The following is a 20,550-nucleotide window of genomic DNA, read 5'->3' on the forward strand; positions in this document are numbered from 1 at the left end:
AAATTAAGAATTTAATTCACTATGTTCGTACAGTATGACCTTGCTTAACATTCAGAATGCATTCCCAGAAATAAGATAAATAATGGAATTAAGGTAAAGGGGTTAGTTATATTCCTGACAGCCTGGTGCTGCAGTACCCTAGCCTTCCTGCTGTTGCTTAGGGAACCCGATTTGAACTGTGCCCAATCTCTGCTGATGTGCTGGGAACAGTGCCATCACTGCCCTCTGCCATCTCTTCCACAGCAATGAATCACCCACAGCTTGGAGTGGAGGGGAGTGCCTGTTAAGTCTGTGGTTTGGTTGGCCTGTGTGAGGAGTGACCAGTTGTGAGGTCAAAGGTTGCACCCTGTTCAGCACAGTGAGTGCAGCCATTTCAGGAATCTGCTTGTAACAGGCCCAACTGTATTCTCCCTCACCATCTCCTCTTGTTCCTCCACTTCTCTCTTATTGTTCAGCTGCAAGCTATCTTCAGCTCAGGGATTTTTGTATGATGCTTCCATTCCCCAGCGATGGCCCACATTCACCATGCTGGCCACGCACCCACGACTCACTGAGCAGCCTCATCACACACCCGGCACCTACACAACATTCCTGGCACCCAGGATCTCAGTGGGCAAGCCGGGAGAACACCACAGTGTGTAACCCAGCCGGATGTCATGTTTAGATTGAGTACATAGCTGTGAGTGTTCGGAGTGCTATACTGAAGCAAAGCTCTGAGTAGCAGTAACCTGCCCAGTGTAACACCTGATCCAATTCCTGAATTATCCTCAACACCTAGCCGCCTTTCTTCCTTCATCTTCTACATTGTGTAATCCCTCATCCAAGTTAATTTCAGTCTCCTCTTCTCTGTGCTGAATTATTGAACACGCTGATCTCGCCTAACCTGTCCCCACATTTAAATTCTCCTACCATATTCACAACTATCCCTTTAATTTTACCGACGCCCTCACACTCATTTTTAACCATTGGTCAATATTCCTTCCATTCACACTCTCGCTTCACACAGCTGTTATTCATTTAATGTTAGCATTAATCATGAAACTGATCCATTTTTCTTATTTCCATGTTTGGATAAGAACATGGAGGGCTAAGGGCTGGGTGCAGGTCAGTGGGACTAGGCAGAATAATAGTTCAGCGTGGGCTAGATGGGCTGAATGGCCTGTTTCTGTACTGTATTACTCTATGGCTCATGACTCGTTTGCTTTTATCTCTTCACACCATATCCTGTTTATCAGATTGTTCAGTTTGGAATGAGTGAAAAACTTGGACAAGTGTCCTTTGACCTTCCACGTCAGGGTGACATGCTGGTTGAAAAGCCATACAGTGAGACCACAGCACAGATTATCGACGAAGAAGTTCGCGTTCTTATTGGGAGAGCAAGCCAGAGAACCTTCACGTTATTGAATGAAAAACGATTGGAAGTTGAAAAAGTAAATAATTATATATTCATATTGATTGTTGTCATTCTGCACAACTAGACTTACTTTCTTGTGACACTGCATCATGCATTACAATTTTTGTTGTTCACCCATTCAATTCATTCTATTTTATTTTTAAAACTTATAAAATTCTGCTTTAAAACAGTGACTCCAATTCCGTGCTTTCTACCTTTATAATTGCCCAGTCAATATTCATTTCTGGGCTCTATCATGTTTTTCAGGTTTGTATTGCCTCATTACTGTATATACTACCAGAAATTGTGTTTTTACAGTTCATTTTTATTAACATAATGTGGCACCATCAGCATTATATCTGAATATACATAACATAAAAGTACATACATTTTTTCATGCCAATATAAAATACCTTTTTTGAAATATTGTTGAACAAAGCAGTGAAAGGAGACACAGAATTTTGGCAGCAGACACCAAGTAGAACCTTTATTTTAGCAAGACCATTTTAATGAATTAAGACTTAAAGACCATAAGACATATAGGAGCTGAATTAGTCCATTCGGCCTAGCGAGCCTACTCTGCCAAGCCATCATGGCTGGTTTATTATCCTTCCCAACTCTATTCTCCTGCCTACCCCCATAACGTTTGACACCCTTACTAATCAAGAATCTTATCAACCCCCACTTCAAGATGAAGTATAACTTTACTTATCCCAAAGGGCATTATTGTTGCAAGGTTGCTCAGTCAGAAGTATATACTTTAAAATACAAAATCTAAGCACTGAGGTATGAAAAAGAATACAAAATGTGTATTAAAGTAATAGTGCAAAATACAGATGTGCAATGAAACCGTATATACTTGAGGGGTTGTAGTTATAGCCACAGGGAGAAAGGATCTCCTGTGGCATTCAGTGGTGCATTTGATGGAATCAGTGTGTTATTATAATTGCTTTTCTGTTGGTCTGATCCAGTATGTCATGGAGGGGGTGAGAGGGATTGTCCATAATGCTCCGTAACTTCTGCAGCATCCTCCTCTCAGACACAAACACCAGGGAATCCAGTTCCACCCCCAGAACAGAACCAGCTTTCCTGATGAGCTTATCGATCTTAGTATTGGCTGCTGTCACCCTGCTGCCCCGGCAGACTACAGTGTAGTGTAGAATGCTGGCCACCAGCATAGTCCTGCAGACATTGAATGACCAAAGCCTCCTCAGGAAGTACAGTCAGCTCTGTTCCTTCTTGTACAGAGGCCCTGTATTTTTAGTCCAGTCCAGTTTATTGTCCAGATGAGTTCTCAGGTATTTGTAGTCCCCGACAACTTCCACATCCGTTCCCATAATGCAGATGGGAATGCAGGGTGTTTTCACCTTTCTGAAGTCCACCACCAATTTGTTTGTCGTAGTGATGTTGAGCTACAAGTGATTCAGCCCACACCACTCAACAAAGTTGTCCACACTCTTCTGTCCTCAGCCTCTTCACCCCAGCTAATACAGCCCACAACTGCTGAATCGTCCAAAAACTACTGCAGGCAGTGGGGCTCCGAGTTGTATCTGAAGTCTAAGGTGTAGACAGGGAACAGCAAGGGCGGACAGGACAGTCCCCTGTGCTGCTAACCACAATGACTTGGCTTCCCACATACACCCAATCACTTGGCTTTCTCAGCCATCTTTGGCAATGAATTCCACAGATTCACCAACTGCTGGTAAAAACTGACCAGATATCACAATAATTTTTTTCTTTGCTTTGTTCAGATTCACTTATTAATTCAGAATTTTACAATGTGTGACATTACTCTCATCAACCTGTATTCATGTTGCTATCTTCAAAACAAATCAAGATTTCGTTCTCTTCATGCAAGATTTTGTTGGTAATAGCTTTTAAATCACATTATTCCATTTACTTGTCTCGAAATGAGCCCTAACATACAGATAGTGTAGAGAATAGAATTTTTGAAAATGAGAAAATATTGATGCACAATATTGACTTTCTGCAGAATCTTTGTGCACTTTGTGCAGAAATAAAAGCACTTTTATTCAGATAGCCAAAATGTAAAGGCCTTTTGATATTGTCAGCTCCTTCATGTTTGTTCAAAAGAAAGCACCGAACAAAATTTTGAAATCAGTTGTGCCAGATATCTCTTATATCCAGGTGAACCACATTCCTTTTGAACTGAAATCTGTGTGTGTCTTTATTCCTTTGTTAGGTGGCTGAACGTTTGTTACAAAAGGAAGTACTTGATAAAGCTGACATGATTGATCTCTTGGGACCACGGCCATTTGCAGAGCAATCCACATATGAGGAGTTCGTAGAAGGAACTGGCAGCTTTGAAGAAGATACCACTCTGCCTGAAGGTCTAAAGGATTGGAACCAGGAGAGGGAAGAGAATAAAGAGGAATTGCCACAGAAACAGTTGGCGTGAAATACCTCAAGCAACTTTCTGCCTTTGACAATTGGAGAGCTTGATGCTGTCCTAACTTAATAGTTTGCATTGCAAATGCAAGGTGAAACTGAATATACTGTAGTTGGAGCAGTTCATATTTAAAATGGCACATGATGACTAAAGTAGTATGAAGCAACTCCTACAGTTCCATCTTGCATTGATCTAACTGGCATGTTGATTTATGATTCATTTAGAGAAGGGATCTGCTAAGCGCGCTGGACTCCTGGAACTCGGATGAATCTGATAATGTTATTTTTCTCTGTCTGGAGGGAGTATTGTGTGTATCACTTTGCAAATGAAAGGCAAGGGTAAATATAAAGGAGAATGGGGGAAAAAAGTAATAAATTTCAAATGATTTCAGCTCACAGTTGCAAAAAGTTTTGGCATTTTTGCAAATGTGAATTTTCATCTGTGAACAACCACCACCTTTCCTTGTACTTTACAATATTTGTGTTTTTTTTTGTTATCTTAATTATTTTCACTATATACTGAACAGATTTTGTAACATGAAACATTAAGCTGCTCAGGGTTTATCTTCTTTTGGATAATATGCCCAGGCTTAACCTATTGTACAGCAAATACATTGAAAATAATTCACAATCAGTATGGTATTTCAGGTTGTTTTTAAGTTGCATTTCATACCGGCATTTCTTTTCGTAGGAATCAACCTAAGCAAATGCAGCTTACTACGTGGTTAATTTCTTTTTCGAACTGACCATGTTTCAGTAACTGTCAGTCTCGTGTCACAATGGCTAATAAATTTCCTAGGTAGTCAAAGTTGAGTTTATTGTCATATAATGATTTTCTTAGCATATTGTTGCTGGTTGTTCAGAAACTGATCAGTGTGACATGTTTTAAAATATGTACATAATGTCTAGTATTTAAATTTATTGTACTGTAATGCAGGATGAAACAATGAGGTCTCCTTGGGAGATGAACTGATTATATTGCCATAGTTGACTACTGGTTTCAAAAGATAAATTTCTGAACAGGGTCTTAATTGGCTTATTGATTTTTTTACATATTGCAGGCAGTGAATAAATATGCAAAGTAAGTTTCCCTTCTTAAATTATTAAATGAACAATAATATCCCTTTATGATGCCCAAGCATTTGTGTCACATTTCCATCTCGATATTTTCTACAGAAAATGTTGACTTTGCATTTTATATCTGCAGCTACTGAATTCAAGTCTACAGCTTGCATTCTCTTACCTGTTTTTAACTAAACAGTTCGGATGACAGTATCGCTACAATAAGTTGGTGTATGCAACTGACTTTTAACCATGTCAGTACAAGTGGCTTAGTATTAATCGTTTAAACGTTAGTATATAAGGACTTCCATGTCCTGAGGAGAATGGGACCATTTGGCTAATGGGATCAGAGAGTCGACTGTTACAAATTTCACTTGTCCAACTCATCCAGCATCTGTGGATATTTTCAGTACCTGCAATATGTTGCCTTTTTAAACCTGTGTAACTGCTTTCGTTTAAAAGTACAAATTTCATTCTAAGTTACTTCCAAGTTTCTTTCCAAAAGACGAATGTGTCAAAAAAAAAACTTGAACAAGGGTTATTATCTTGTAAACCTGGAAAAGTTCTGCTTATAGAATCCGATTTAAAGCACTAATGCATTGTAAAGTATTCTGGTTTTGTTACCTCTTGCGTAGTTGATTTTATTTTTGTATATCTGTGATTCAAATATTGATCATTGCTTCTGTAGTATATCTTGTTCATCTCTTAGATAAAACTTTGAAATCTGTTGTTTCCTTTTGCCATTTTTATATTAAAGTAAGGTATGGTCATTGACTTTGCTGTGATGATATTCATTAATTCTTAAAGCTTACTGTTCATCAACTATATCAAACCTTTTGAAGAGGCTAATAACAATATCCTCAGTGTCATGAGGTTTTGACCAAGTCCTTCAATATACATTAATTGAATTATTTGAGTACTGTTTTCCATGGATATGGAATGATTACTAATAATAGATTTTGCTGCAGCCTTTTTTGTTTTAGCTCAAATAATAAATGCAGAAAATTGCCTGGTATAAATTCATTCGTAACAGACAATGCACTGTTTTACAATATAAATAGAAACCAATGGTGGAGGTGTTCAGCAGTGAAGCAGAGGAACAGCTGCCAATTAATGAAATTATTGATCTGGAATGAACTGTCCTCCTTTTGCTAAGAATTTTAGCTGTAAGAATGCAGCTTATATTGGCATCCTGACTAGTGGGATTTTAAAGTGTTGCAATGCGTGGTGCAGTAATGTATTAGCTTTCGTATTTGTTCATTGATGAGTTCAAATGCTATTCATTTATTAAACTCTTTTTAATTACTTCTGTCGCAGAACAGTTCTTTGCTTGATAGATTACGGTTCCCGGTATTCCTGGGCAAGAGGTGACCTTCAGTACCTTGCCCTGTAGCTGATATTTATCAGTGGATTTTTTAAGTATCTATAAGGTGCAGCAACGAATGTCTTTAAGCTATTCCAAAGGACCTATCACAGCTAAGATAGATCAATGTGCATATTTTCCATTTGAAGTTATTTGATACTTAGTTAGCAGAAACCTGGATCTTTTCCTTAATCCATGGTAAAGATCATAAGAAAAATTAGAAGACCTCTACCTCCATCCTGCTGAGATTAGCTAATTCACATTCCAGGGATCAAACATTGCCTTGCTTGTTTAGGTCAGCTGCTAAAACTTGTCTAAAGCTATTACTGGAGATGTGATGCAAAGTGACTATTGGTATTCTTTTTATTGTGAATTAAGTATTATACCATTGAAATGTTTGCTTTTGATGATTTGATAACTGTAATCACTGGATTTTGCTCTGTCTTGTCCCAATGTTTGTTAAGTGGTGAATATTGCTGTGTACCACAGTTATGCTGATAAGTACCCCAGCGAGGTGCTCAACTACCCACAGACTTTTTCCATTCAGAGGCTTCACTCCAATCAGAGATTTAGATTTTATTAGTTTCTAATCGTAGTGGCCCCAGGATGTTGATGGTGTGAATGTCCAGAGTTGAAGTAAGGCTGGGACAGCATGGTAGTGTAGCGGGTAGTGTAACATTTTGCAGCATCAGCGATTGGGGTTCAATTCCCGCTGCTGTCTGTAAGGAGTTTGTACATTTTTCCCCGTGACTGTGTGGGGTTTTCTCCCGTGTTACAATGGCAGATGGATTAGTAAGTTGTGGGTATGCTGTGATGGTACCGGAAGCATTCCAGCAATTGTGGGCTGTCCTTTAACTCTTTGTTCTTTTCAAGATGGTCATTGCCTGAAACCTTGTTTCTGGATGTCATCATGGAATGCACAATGTGCGTCTGGATTACTCCATTAACTGAGGAGTTACAAATTGGATTGTTCATTGTGTAATCATCAGGAAACTGCCTCACTTATTATCTTGCAATGTGTGGAAGGTCATTGAAGACACAGCTGAACAAGCTCTAGCAGTGATATCAGGGAGCAATTAAGTCACGGATTGTTAACATGAGTTTTATAGAGCTTCTTGTTGCCACGTTTGATGAAATACCGCCTTGAGGACAGCTATCCTCAACTCGCCTTGAATTCAGCTCCTTAGTGCACATGTAGAGCAAGGCTGGTGTAATGGCTTGGAGTGAATTGATTTGGGTGAAAAATTAAATAGGCTTCAATGAACTATTTATTACTTGGTGAGTTCCACTTGATAGCACTGTCAAAGGCAGCTTCCGTCACTTTGAGAGTAGTCTGGACTGTCATTAACTAAATCAATTTGTCTAGCTTTCTTTTTTTAAACTGGACATATTCGATAACTTTTCATATTGCCAAGTAGAAACCCTTATTGTAACTGTACAGGATCAACATGGCTGGAGGCAGGGATTTTGTACTCAGCCATAGGATAATCTCAACCAGCACCATCAGTATAGAGCTCCTATCAGGACAGTTGAGAAATCAGGCTGAAGGATTCAGTTTTTTGAGAATTTAGTTAAAATATAATCTCCACACTGTTCTGGACATACAAGCTATCATGCTGATAATGTTGAACTATATTATTTCTAAATTACTTTACGTGCATTAATCGTTTCTATAATGATATGTTAAGTATTGAAACAGTTAGTTTGAGTAATTTATCTTGTAAATTTACATGCAATTTTATTTTCCCTCACTGTGTAATAGGAGTATAAAACTGATTAAATCCATTATAGTAATTTTATTGCTCTTGTAGTTTTCCCCTTCCACCTATTAGCGACATAAATTCTTACTTGAGTACAATTCCACATTTGCATTCCTCAACAGCTCTCTGGTGCACGTAGCATCAGTTGTGGGATATTCACTGTAATTGGAGAGAATGACAGATGACTTTATCCTGAGCCAATCTTGGACATAATTATCAACTTCTCAGTAGCAGTCACCAATTAGCAATCAGGCAGGAATCTATTCCAATTCTGATTTAGTTTCTTTCGCTCCGGGTACTAAAACCAAATGTAGCAACCCAATTGTAATCTCACAAGAGATTAACTGACTCACAAGAATTGAAGTTGGGATTTTGTGCACGTGACTTTGCTATTTGATGCCGAAAAAATCACCCACCAATCCAATAAAGAGCTAAATTTCGGTTTCAGGCTTTCCTATGTCTAGCTATTCAGTGGATTACAGGTTTTTGATTAATTTTTGGCCGAACGTAATGATGGGTTTTTGCAGTCATTAAAGTGAAGGTCAGTAACGCTGTCGTTGCTTTGTAAACCAATAATTGTAGGTCAATGGCCTAGAAATCTGCTACTTTAAATCTTCAGGATTATTTGTGCTGAGAAGAAGAACTTGGTCATGGGAGTTTTGACGTAATGTAAAAACAGCACATTGGAAGAGAATGTACACATTGATTATAAGGCTAATCCTTTGAAGGATGAGTGTATCTCCAGTACTTAGCATATTGTGTAAAATGGTGATATTGCCCAAGAATCACGGACTAACTTTGCTACTTTAGGATCAGTTGTTTCATAAATTCAAGGTACTGAATATAGATGTATTAGCCATTTTGGAACCTCGATTTTGAGAAGGTGGTGGAAGTACCTTGCCTTTTGTTCAAGATGCTTGTCAACTGGTCTCTTTGATGTGATGGTGGCTGTTCACAGACTGGTAGAACTGGATGGAGCTAGTTTTTATTGCAGGAATTAACAATTATCACTTTACCAAATTTTATTAACTCTGCGCTAGTGTCTGGGTTTTTAATACATAAAGACTCTATATAGTCAGATATCTCATTCTTCAGATAGATTACCAGTTATGGAGTTGTCAGCATCAGTGGCAACCTATAGTCATCTGTCTTCTTTTGAAGACATGCTTACTCCTTGCTCTTAGTATGGGTTTCATTAAGTGGTAGGACATCCATCAAATTCAGTGTCTTAGCCAGTCAGTCAGCTGAAGCCCTTGAGGCATCTTCAACATTCAGTTGGCAGATTCATCTCTCTTTCCCTCCTTTGGATTCCACGAGTACCCATGAGCAATCTGTCATCTGCCAAGGTTAAATACAGAAATCCAGCATATTTTCCGCAGAATACACTTGTTGCAGTTTAGCAAACAAAATCATTTGAAGATCACCGATTTGGCATGAATATTAACTAGTTTCCATTTTAAGTTGATGACAATGGTTTCTACAAACATGAAACAGTGATTAATTGCTGATCAGGATAACCAAATTGTTAATGATACTTTCAGCAATAATTTCAGAACAACTTCCCTAGCCAGGAAACTAATATCCAGCAGAATGGGGTTTCAGCCTGTCAGAAGAATGTTTAAAAACAGTAGATTTAAAAAATAATGTTTTGCCAGTATTTCTCCTTTGTGTATAGCCCAAACTTTATTTCACATTCTATGAAACAGGTTTAACTGTAATTTAATCCGAAACTTTTTAGATCCTTTATTCAACAGCAAACTTATTGGGAGAACAAGCTCCCTGACCTCCTGCTAGGTCTCAAATTCCCTGCAGAAAGCAACAAATTGAAACTAATGTAGGAAAAAAGGAACTCCAGATTCTAATTTTAAAAAAAGCTCCACACAAAAATATTGGATATTACAGAATCCAACTCATTACTATTTTGTGTTAATCTGGAAGTTTTTGTTGTAATACTTAGCTCAGAAATAAACATTGCAGAACTATCTTGAAGGTGACTGCCAAACTGTCGTGCACCATTTTTTTGAACAGTGATCAATATATTAACATTGTTCACAAATTAATACCTGACATAAAGCTGATTGTTGTACATTTTTATGCACTTGTCATTGATTAGCTTTGAGAACATAATCCCAATGAAAGCCTGCAAGAAAATGAATCTCTCAGTAGTGTATAGTGACATATATGTGCAATTGCAAGAGAAAGTTTATGAACCCGTTACAATTATTTGGTTTACTGCATTAATTATTCATAAAATGTGGTCTGATCTTCGTCTAAGTCATGATAATAGACAAACACAATCTGCCTGAACTGGTAACACAAACAATTGTACTGCTTCTCATTAATACTAAGTACTGCATTTAAACAATCACAGCCCAGGTTCAAAAAAGTATGTGAGCCTCTTGTGTGATGCCTTCTACAAAAGCTATTTGTCCATTCAATGAGATGAGATTGGAGGTGTGGGTTGCAGAGGTGCCTGGCCCTGTTTTAAAAAAAAGACACACTAAGTCAGGTTACTGATAGACCCTACTCTTTCCAAGAAAGATCTGTTTTTGTGCACTAGGCCTGGGTCAAAACAACTTTCAGAGAACCTCACAGGAAGAATTATAGTGGTGCATGAAGCTGGAAAAGGCTACAACAGCCTTTCTAAAGACCCAAGTGTTCATCAGTCCACCTAAGAGAGATGGTCTACAAATGGAGGAAATTCAGTACCGTTGCTACTCTCCCCTGGAGTGGGTGCCCTGCAAAGATCACACCAAGAGCAGATGTGCCATGCTGAAAGAGGTGAAAAAGAACCCAAGGGTAACAGCAAAAGGCCTACAGAAATCTCGAGAACTTGCTGAAGTCTCTGTTCGTGTGTCCACTATAAGAAAAACACTGAGCAAGAATAGTGTTCATGGAAGAACACCACAGAGGAAAACACTGCTCTCCAAAACAAACATTGCCACACATCCCAAGTTTGCAAAAGATCACCTGGATGCTCCAGAAAGCTCCTGGGACAATATTCTGCGGACAGATGAGACAGAAGTTGAACTTGTTGGCAGAGATGCACACTGCCATGTTTGGAGGGAAAAGGGCACTGCACACCAACACCAAAACCTCATCCCAACTATGAAGCATGGTGAAAGGAGCATCATGGTTTGGGGCAGCTTTGCTGCCTCAGGTCCTGGACAGCTTGTAGTCGTTGAGGCAACAATGAATTCAAAATTGTATCAAGCCATTTTACAGGAGAATGTTAGGGTAGTGGTCCATCACCAGAAGCTTAATAAAAATTGGGTGATGCAACAAGTCAATAATCCAAAACACAAGAGTAGATCAACAACAGAATGGTTTAAAAAGAAGAAAATTTGTGTTTTGGAGTGGCCAAGTCAGAGTCCAGACCTTAACCCAATTGAGATGCTGTGGCATGGCCTGTTCATGCAAGGTAACCCAGAAATACTGATGACTGAAGCAGTTTTGTATAGTGGAATGGTCTAAAATTCCTCTTTGCCACAATGCAAGTCTGATCAGCAGCTACAGGAAACGATTGGTGGAAGTTATTGTTGCTAAAGGAGATTCTACCAGTTATTAAATACAAGGGTTCGTGTCTTTTTCCAGCCTGGACTGTGAATGGTTAAACAATGTGTTCAATAAAGACATGATAAGTAAGATTGTGTGTTATTAGAATGGGCATATTGTGTTTGTTTATTGTTGTGACTTCGATGAAGATTAGACCATATTTTATGAGTAATTAACGCAGAAAACCACAAACTTTTTCTTGCAATTTTAAGTGTGATAATAAATTTACTTTGAACTTTAAACTTTTTGAACTTTGGTATTATTTTAAAAGTTTTGCACAAATTTGTTTTCCTTTATTACAAATTTAAATGTCCATACTTATAATGAAGTGTAAATATATCTCCTTAGATAGAACAGCTGCATTGTTGTAGGGGTGTGGTAAGTAGAAGCTTACCCAAATAATTTCTATTAGGACTGCAAGCATGTAAGTTCATCCTATAAATAAAAAAATGCTTTGTAATATGGCTTTAAAGTAAGGATTTCACTACACAATTGTTCCTTTTGTAAAATCTTCACCACTTATTAAGGGCAACACATCAAGGCCCCATGTGTAGTACTGTGGATGATCAAGTAAGGCAGGGAATTGCTCATGGAGTTTGAAGAAAACCATAATCTTATAAATGATAGTGTTTAAATCCTGCACATTCAGCCAAGTAGAAAAGTGCCAAATGATGTTTGGAATGGGAAATACTAATGAACAAATTTGTTTAATTGTGGCCATGGTTCAGTGAACTTGTACCGCCATTTATGTTATGAAAGCATATTTAATTTACACATGAATTAATTTATCTTGTATGGAAATGCTTAAATTATCACTTGGTTAGATTTAAAACAGATGTTTATGCAAGTGTGCATTTACATGTCACACTTCTATCCACTCCACAAGATATTCCCAGCATTTGTAATTAACTATCCGGAATCCTCCTTTTCCTGTGCTATTCATTGTGCAGAATACAAGCTGACAATTTCACTTCATTCCCCAAAGATTGACCAAGTTCCTATATAAGCCATGCCCAAACATCTGATCTGAATCTCCAACTGGAGACTGACAATTCAGTGCAGTCCTCCCCTTCTGTATGATGAGCGTGTGTTCTGCTGCTTTCTCCAGTGATCCATCCAACTTTGTGGTTATTTCTGTGGAGAGGAGCTCATTGGTGTAGATTCTGCTGAGCAGAGTCCATCACCTACAAATGAATATTGATGCTGCGCATTTATGCTGCTTCTGGAAAGATATTCTTCTGGCTGTGATCATTCTAGAGGCAAGCAGTGAATAGCATTAGGATATTCTATAATGTAACCATAACAAGCCCGACCTTTGAAAAACATGAGATGCCATGTCATTATGAGCTTTGCTGTCTGTCAAAACTAAATCTGACATTCAAAAACACAAAACATTAGAAATGAAATGTGTAAAATTAAGTATTGTCTCACTTTTTTTGCCTTATCAATGCTGGGTCCTCTTTATCTGCCTTTGTCCTTGAAGAATAGTTTCTCTAATTAGAGAGAATGATTAGTGCTGGATTTTAGCTGGTACTGATATTTAAACATTGCTTCATCTTCTGATTATTTTTGCATTCCACAAAGGAGTAATGGTATTGAATACAGCAAATAAGGCACACAGTTACTTTTCTGAAAGTACTCAGTGCTCAGGAAACATGGAATGTATGAAATTGCAAAGCTACAGTAAAATAAATAAAAATCACACAAATCAAAAACATTCCTTTTTATTGAATTGTACAAGAAATGACAAATGGTCTATCATTATAACGACTTAACAAACCAATATAAAAGCTGACTCCAGCTTCAAGATTATTTGCAAGTCCTAAAAAAGGCTAAATTTAAAACTTGCAAACAAAGACATTAAATTCAGGCAGTTGACTCCAAAACCAATTTTGGCTTGTTTGATCGTAATATGTTTTGGTGTTGACATAGGCTTCAAAGTAAGTAATCCATCTCAATTGATTTAGCACCTGGTTCAAGCCAAAGCATTCAAATAGTATGAATTAAGGAAGCAACTGATTATTCTTGTTGAAAAGAAATGAGAGCAGCTTTCTAGTTACATGGATAATCCTTAACATACAAGGACAGCTTACCAGCTAATAAAGTTAGCAATTGACATAAATTGCTCATTTGTACACAAGTTCAACTAGTGCAATATTCTGGTTTAGAGTAATGACTTCTGTACAACAAAAATTGAAGGTGAATTAATTTTCTTTACCCATGGAAGTAAATCACATGGTATCAGTTAATATTTTGGCTCAGCCAGGCCTTTACTTTCAATGAGTATGTTTTGCTTTTCTGCACTGGGTCAGGAAGGACAACTGCTAATCAAATGGATAACTGTAACCGGAAAGAAAATGCTGTATTATAAGCACAGTTTGGGTAATGAAAAAGAAAACAATTGGTTTCATTTAGAAATTAGTTTATAGATTAATGATAACCTCCATACAAATAAACTTGTTCAATATGATATACATGCCACCCAATGATGCTGCCTGAGAAATGAAAATTCTCAAAAATTTGATCTTGATATGCTGGAAAAATTGACAAAATGTATAGACACTTATTAACTACTTGGCTTTCCTTGCAGTGGAAGAGTTCTTCTAACCATCAAAGGTGAGAGATTCCCTATTTCTGTTTGCATAGGTTTAATCCCCCTTCTGTGCATCACTGCCTGCATTCGCCTCCCTCTAGGATGTGCAAGTTGCAGGCACTACCTGTGTGAAGTGAAATGAAGAATATGTCAGACCCGTCCACTGAAGCTGCCAAATGAAGACAAATATTCTCCGTTTGACAGCAAGTGGCAGCTTTTGCCATGAGATGTCTAACTATATATAATGTGAGGATCTTTTTTGTTTTAAACGATAGATGAAGCCACCTGATTGAGTTAGTCAAGGCAATACGAAGTTTTAGTTCTGCAGATATTTTCATATGAAGGCCACAGCACCGTCCCATACACAGCATCAAAAGCATGAGAATGAACTTTGATTTTCACAGCTTAGATGACCTCTGGTAGAAATGTCACTGCAGGGACAGATTGTGCAAGTCTGTTTTCGTCAATTTAGGTAAAAACCGAAGAATAGCAGAGAGGAAGAACAATTATGAGTGAGGCAGTAGAGATATTCGGCACTGTACATTTAGTTCCATACAGAAGCAAGCTCCTCTCTTGTCCCTAGGGCTTCTTGTGTGCTTCAACTGTCTGAAAGTGGTCAGACATTTTTAGAGAAGCATCTGGGTCATTTGGGTGCTTCCAGTCATGGGTCTGTTCACTCTTGGCTTTTGTCCATGAGGGAGATTTTAAATGCGTTCCATGTGAAATAATTGGATACAGTTGGTTCAGTTCTACAAAACAGGAAGAGAGAGTTACTGAATAATACATCTTAAAAACTCCAGCAATCTCCAAGGTTTTTTATTTTTATTTAGAGATACAGAGCAGAATAGGACCTTTCAGCTGCACTTCCTGACAAGCCCGATTTAACCCTAACCCGCCTATCTATAATTTTCAAAGCTCCCTTTAATCTTCTAGGTTCAATGAAATAAAGTCCTAAACTATTCAACCTTTCCCTATAACTCAGATCCTCAAACCTGGCAGCAAACATCCTTGTAAATTTTCTCTGCATTCTTTCAATCTTATTTACATCCTTACTGCAGGTAGGTGACCAAAACTACATACAATATTCCAAATTAGGCCTCACCAATGTCTTATACAATTTCCACATACATCCCAACTTCTTTACTCAATACATTGACTTATGAAGGCCAATGTGCCAAAAGCATGCTTATCCTGTGACGCCACTTTCAAGGAATTATGAAACTTTATTCCCAGATCCCTTTGTTCTACCACACTCCTCAGTGCCTTACCACTCAGTGTAAGACCCACCCTGGTTAGTCCTCCAAAAGTGCAACACCTCACACTTGTCTGCATTAAATTCCATCCACCATTTCTCAGCCTATTTTTCCTGCTGGTTCAGATCCCACTGCAAGCTTTCATGGTCTTCCTCGTTATCCACTACATCCTCAATCTTGATGTTGTCCGCAAATTTGCTGATCAAATTTAACACGTTAACATCCATGTCATTGATATAGATGACAAAGAACAACAGACCCAGCACTATCCCTGAGGCACACCACTAGTCACAGGTTTCCAGTCAGAGAGGCAACCCTCCACTACCAGTCTGTGGCTTCTTCCACATGTCCACTGTCTAATCCAATTTACTACCTCATCGATAGAAACTTCTTAACAAACCTCCCATGCGGGACCTTGTCAAAGGCCTTGCTAAAGTCCATGTAGACATATCCACTGCCTTGCCTTTATCAACTTTCCTGGTAACCTTCTCAAAAAACTGGTTAGACATGACTTATCACACACAAAGCCATGCTGACTATCCCTAATCAGTCTCTGACTGTCCCTGATCTGTCCCCTGTCTGTCCATGATCAGTCCCGACTATCCAACTACTCATATATCCTGTCCACTTGAATACCTTCCAATTACTTTCCCACTACTGATGTCAGGCTCACTGACATGACTATGATTTCCTGGCTTATTCTTAGAGCCTTTCTTAAATAACAGAACAACATAGGCTATCATCTAATACTCTGGCATATCACCTATGGCTAAGGATACTCTAAATATCTCTGCTAGAAGCCCCTTCAATTTCTGCACTCACAAGAATGTTTGCTGCCAGATTTGAGGATCTGAGTTATAGGGAAAGGATGAATAGTTCAGGACTTTATTTCATAGAACCTAGAAGATTAAAGGGAGATTTGAAAATTATAGATTGGCTAAATGCAAGCAGGCTTTTTCCACTGAGGTCAGGTGAAACTACTAGAGATCATGGGTTAAGGGTGAAAGGTGAAATATTTAAGGGGAACATGAGGGGAAACTTCTTCACTGAGAGGGTGGTGAGAGTGTGGAACGAACTGCCAGCACAAGTTGTGGATGTGGGGTCAGTTTCAACACTTCAGAGAAATTTGGATAGGTTCATGGATGATAGGGATATGGAGGGTATGCAGGGCTACGGTCTGGGTGCAGGTTGATGGGAATGGGCAGATTAATGGTTCAGCACAAACTAGATGGGCCAAGGGTCTGCTTATGTGCTATAGTGTTCTATGACTATGATGAAAATTGCACAAAAATGCCTACAGAGAATTTTGCTCATAAAGAGAATTACATCTTTCTACTATGCATTATTTTCTGCAACAACGGCTAGATTTGCCAGGTACTTTTTTGTAGGGAAAAATACAGAGGTTTGTAGAATCATATAATCTATAACAGGTTCTTATCATACATAACTATTAAAGCTGCTTGTTTTTTCTTTTCATTCAAGGGACGTGAGCTTTGCAGGCATTTAATTGTCCACCCCTGAAACTGCCCTTGAGCAGGTGGCTGCCGCCTTCTGGAATTGCTGCAGTTTCTGACATGTGCGGATACCCGTAATGCTGTCCGGGAAGGAGTTGCAGAATTTTTACCCAGCAATGTAAAAGGAAAGGTGAAACACAGTTGTTCCAAGTCAGGATAGTGTGTGGTTTCAAAGGTAACTTCCAGGAAGTGGAGTGTCCACGTTTTTCTGTGCCCTTGTCCTTTAGGTGGTAGAGGTCATGAGTTTCAAATATTCTGTTTAGAGTGTATTGGTGAGTTAGACCATAAGATGCAGAAGCAGAGTTAGACCATTCAGCCAGTCAAGTCTATTCTGTCATTTCATCATGACAGAATATTATCCCTCTCAACACCATTCTCTGACCTTCTCCCTGTAGCATTTGACACCCTGACTAGTCAAGAATCTATCAATCTCTGTTTTAAATACACTCAATGACTTGGCCTCCACAGCTGTCTGTGGTAATGAATTCCACAAAATCGTCACCCTTTGGCTACTGAAATTCCACCTCATCTCAGTTCCCAAGGATCTCTTTGTATTCTGAGTCTGTGTTCCTAGGCTTACCCACTAGAGTGTTGCTCTCCACGTCCACCCTATCTAGGCATTTCAATATTTGATAGGTTTCAATGAGATCCCCCCATTCTTCTAAATTCCAGTGAGTACAGGCCCAGAGCCATCAAACAGATACTGTGGTGCATTCTGTAGATGTGACAACGTGCTGCCATTTCCACGGGTAGTAGGGTGAGTGAATGTTCCGCTGGTTGTCGGGTGAGTGAATGTTTGTGGATGGAGTGCCTATCAGGCAGGCTGCTGTGTTCTGGGGTATTGAGCTTCTGGAATATTGTCAAAACCGCTGAATTGTCTTGTAAGTAGTGGACAGGCTTTGGAGGTGAATTAACAGGTGAGTTATTCACCACAGGATTCTTGTGTCTGACCTGCTCTTATTGCTAGATTGTCTACTCCAGTTCAGTTTCCAGTCAATGATAGCACGCAACTGACATTTGGGGAAGAATGTGCTAGGGAGGGTGCAGAGGAGATTTACCAGCGTGCTGACTGAATTAGACAGCATGTCTCAAAAGGATAGACTGAGTGAGGTAGGGCTTTTCTCTTTGGAGCGAAGGAGGATGAGAGGTGTATAAGATGATAAGAAGCATAGATTGTGGACAGTCAGAGACTATTTCCCAGGGTGGAAATGGCTAACATGAGGGGACAAGTTTTAAAGTGACAGGAGTAAAGTATGGGGGGATGTCAGGATTAAATTTTTTCTACACACAGAGTGGTGAGTGTATGGAATGCACTGCCAGGGATTGTGATAGGTACAGATACAACAGGGACGTTTAAGAGATCCTTAGATAGGCATATGGATGATTGAAAAAGGGAGGATTATGTAGGAGGGAAGTGCTAGATTGATCTTGGGGTAGGTTAAAAGGTCAGCAGAACACTGTAGGCCAAAGGGCCTGTACTGTGCTGTAATCTTCTATGTTCTAACCACAGGACAATTTACAATGCCCATTTAACCTACCCAGTACATCTTTGGGCTCAGTGAGGAAACCTAAGGACCCAGAGACAGCCCACGCATTCCACGGGGAGGATGTACATAGACTCCTTACAGAAGATGCCGGGAATGAACTCTGAATTCCGATGCCCCAACCTGTAATAACGTCGCATTACCCGCTACGCTATCCCCAAAGTATGAGACATATATTGGTTGGTGTGTCCAAGACTGTAGTTCAGAAATAGACGACAGCTTGTGACTAAAGTGAAGAAAAGCCAGTTTAATTTGCCTCACTGAGAAGGATTCTGGTACTGGAAGCCCTTTTTGGTGGACTGCTCTGAGAAGCTCTTGTTTCTTGAAATCAGCAGTAAACTGGTAGATTATAAACAGAAATCTTTACTTATATTTGGTAACTATGGGACAACAGTGTCTTGCAGACATTAAAATTAAATGGGGACTGGACCAGTTTGAACATTAGTTACATCTACAACCAGTTTCCCATTAAATATGCTGTACCCTGTCCAGTATGAAACTAATGGCAATTTTTCCCCTCTTCTCATCTCCTCTCTTCCTTCCTCTTCCTCCTCCCTCATTGGGATCCTCGCACCAGCGCTCAACAATCAGTCTGACGCCTGTCTGGGCTGGGGAATGGCCTTTGCTGACCATCAAATTCTCGGTGGGTGGGGGTCGTGCTCAACCACTGCAGCATTTCCATCCTTTGGGCATGCTGTCTGGGGTCAAACATGACACAGTGCTCTCTACTGACCGTCCGCTCTTTCATGGGACTCAGCCTTAGGTGAACCAAGTGAGGGAGTTGAGTATTCCATACCAATCTCGTGAGCAACAGCCAAGATCTGAATGAAATAAATCGATGCGCTGTTCAGAATATAACCGTTGTTGGCCATAGTCTTGTGCTTTGTTGGTCATGGGTGGTATGTTTCAGGTTTTAAAACGTATTTCTGGATATTTTGTTAAAACAAATTAAGAAAAAAAAACACTGGACTCCAGTCTTTACCCAATTACCAAGGATCCATGTTTTATGGGGTAAATGCAATACAATTTCAATGTGTTATGTGAACACATAAGGTTAATGGTTGAATGATTTGATTGGACCAATGTCAAATACCATGTGGGCAAATTGCCAAGGGGTTCTAATGATATGAAATGTCAACTCTGAATCTCTTTCCACAGATGTTGACTGACCCACAGCATGTTCTGTTTTAATTCCAGATCTTCCTGTCTGCAATTTTTGACTTTTCAATCCAAATTCCTCATTTGCTGCATTGATGCTCCTTGTATAAAAAATAGAATTAAGCACTTTCCCTTGTCATCTGAAGGTTTCCTTGTGGATGCTTATTGTCAAATGATAACATTGTAGAAGCATAGTGCTTTCAATGGAGCAAAACACAGCCTGGAAGATCACAGAAACGTTAACAAATAAGATTTGACACTGAGCCACGCAAGGAGATTTAAGACAGTAATTCAGCATAAGAATATGCTGCACTCTTTCACGTTCAAAAGACATTATACCAAAGTTTTTTTTGGTTCAATTGTGTCACCTCTGTCTGTTACAAACACCAGACTTGCTTACGTCCTGCCCATACTCAAGAATGAGAAAGACAAGCGGGGTGATTTGCTGGCTGCTGCCTTGGGAACTTAGAGGTCGCAAGATCTGAATGAATGAGTTTAATGCCCTGGTTTAGCTAACTACATGTTGCCCTTGGTTGGCAATGTTTTATCTAAATATTTCTGTGTAGCCACATTGCCAACTTGCAAAATGAAACAGAATCAGGTTTAATAACATAAGAGCATAAGAAATAGCAGCAACAATGGCCAATCTAGCCCGTCGAGTCTGCTCCACCATTCAATAAGATCATGGCTGATCTGGCCATGGACTCATCTCCACCTACCTGCCTTTTCCCCAACTATGCAAAAATCTACCCAACCTTGTCCTAAATATATTTACTGAGGTAGTCTCCACTGCTTCATTGGGCAGAGAATTCCACAGATTCACCACTATCTGGAAAAATCAGTTCCTCTTCATCTCCATCCTAAATCTACTCCCCCGAATCTTAAGGCTATGTCCCCTAGTTTTAGTGTCACCTATCAGTGGAAACAACTCTCCTGCCTCTATCTT

The 20,550-nt window shown here is 39.2% G+C and overlaps 2 protein-coding genes across 2 annotated transcripts in view; one reads left to right on the forward strand and one right to left on the reverse strand.

Annotated features, from left to right (window-relative positions):
- The window catches only part of LOC134356250 (AFG3-like protein 2), a 57,452-nt gene extending 51,317 nt beyond the window's left edge, over positions 1-6,135 (forward strand). Inside the window, exons 16-17 of the mRNA XM_063067054.1 lie at positions 1,236-1,430; positions 3,597-6,135. Coding sequence (XP_062923124.1) covers positions 1,236-1,430; positions 3,597-3,812 — 411 coding nt within the window. The 3' untranslated portion in view covers positions 3,813-6,135. The remainder of the gene's footprint in view (positions 1-1,235; positions 1,431-3,596) is intronic.
- A 7,134-nt stretch (positions 6,136-13,269) lies between these two features.
- dbndd1 (dysbindin domain containing 1) overlaps positions 13,270-20,550 on the reverse strand; it is a 30,152-nt gene continuing 22,871 nt past the window's right edge. Inside the window, exon 4 of the mRNA XM_063067477.1 lies at positions 13,270-14,884. Within this exon, the coding sequence (XP_062923547.1) occupies positions 14,715-14,884 (170 nt within the window). The 3' untranslated portion in view covers positions 13,270-14,714. The remainder of the gene's footprint in view (positions 14,885-20,550) is intronic.

Source organism: Mobula hypostoma, chromosome 14, assembly GCF_963921235.1.
Source record: "Mobula hypostoma chromosome 14, sMobHyp1.1, whole genome shotgun sequence".
Classification (NCBI taxonomy): domain Eukaryota; kingdom Metazoa; phylum Chordata; class Chondrichthyes; order Myliobatiformes; family Myliobatidae; genus Mobula; species Mobula hypostoma.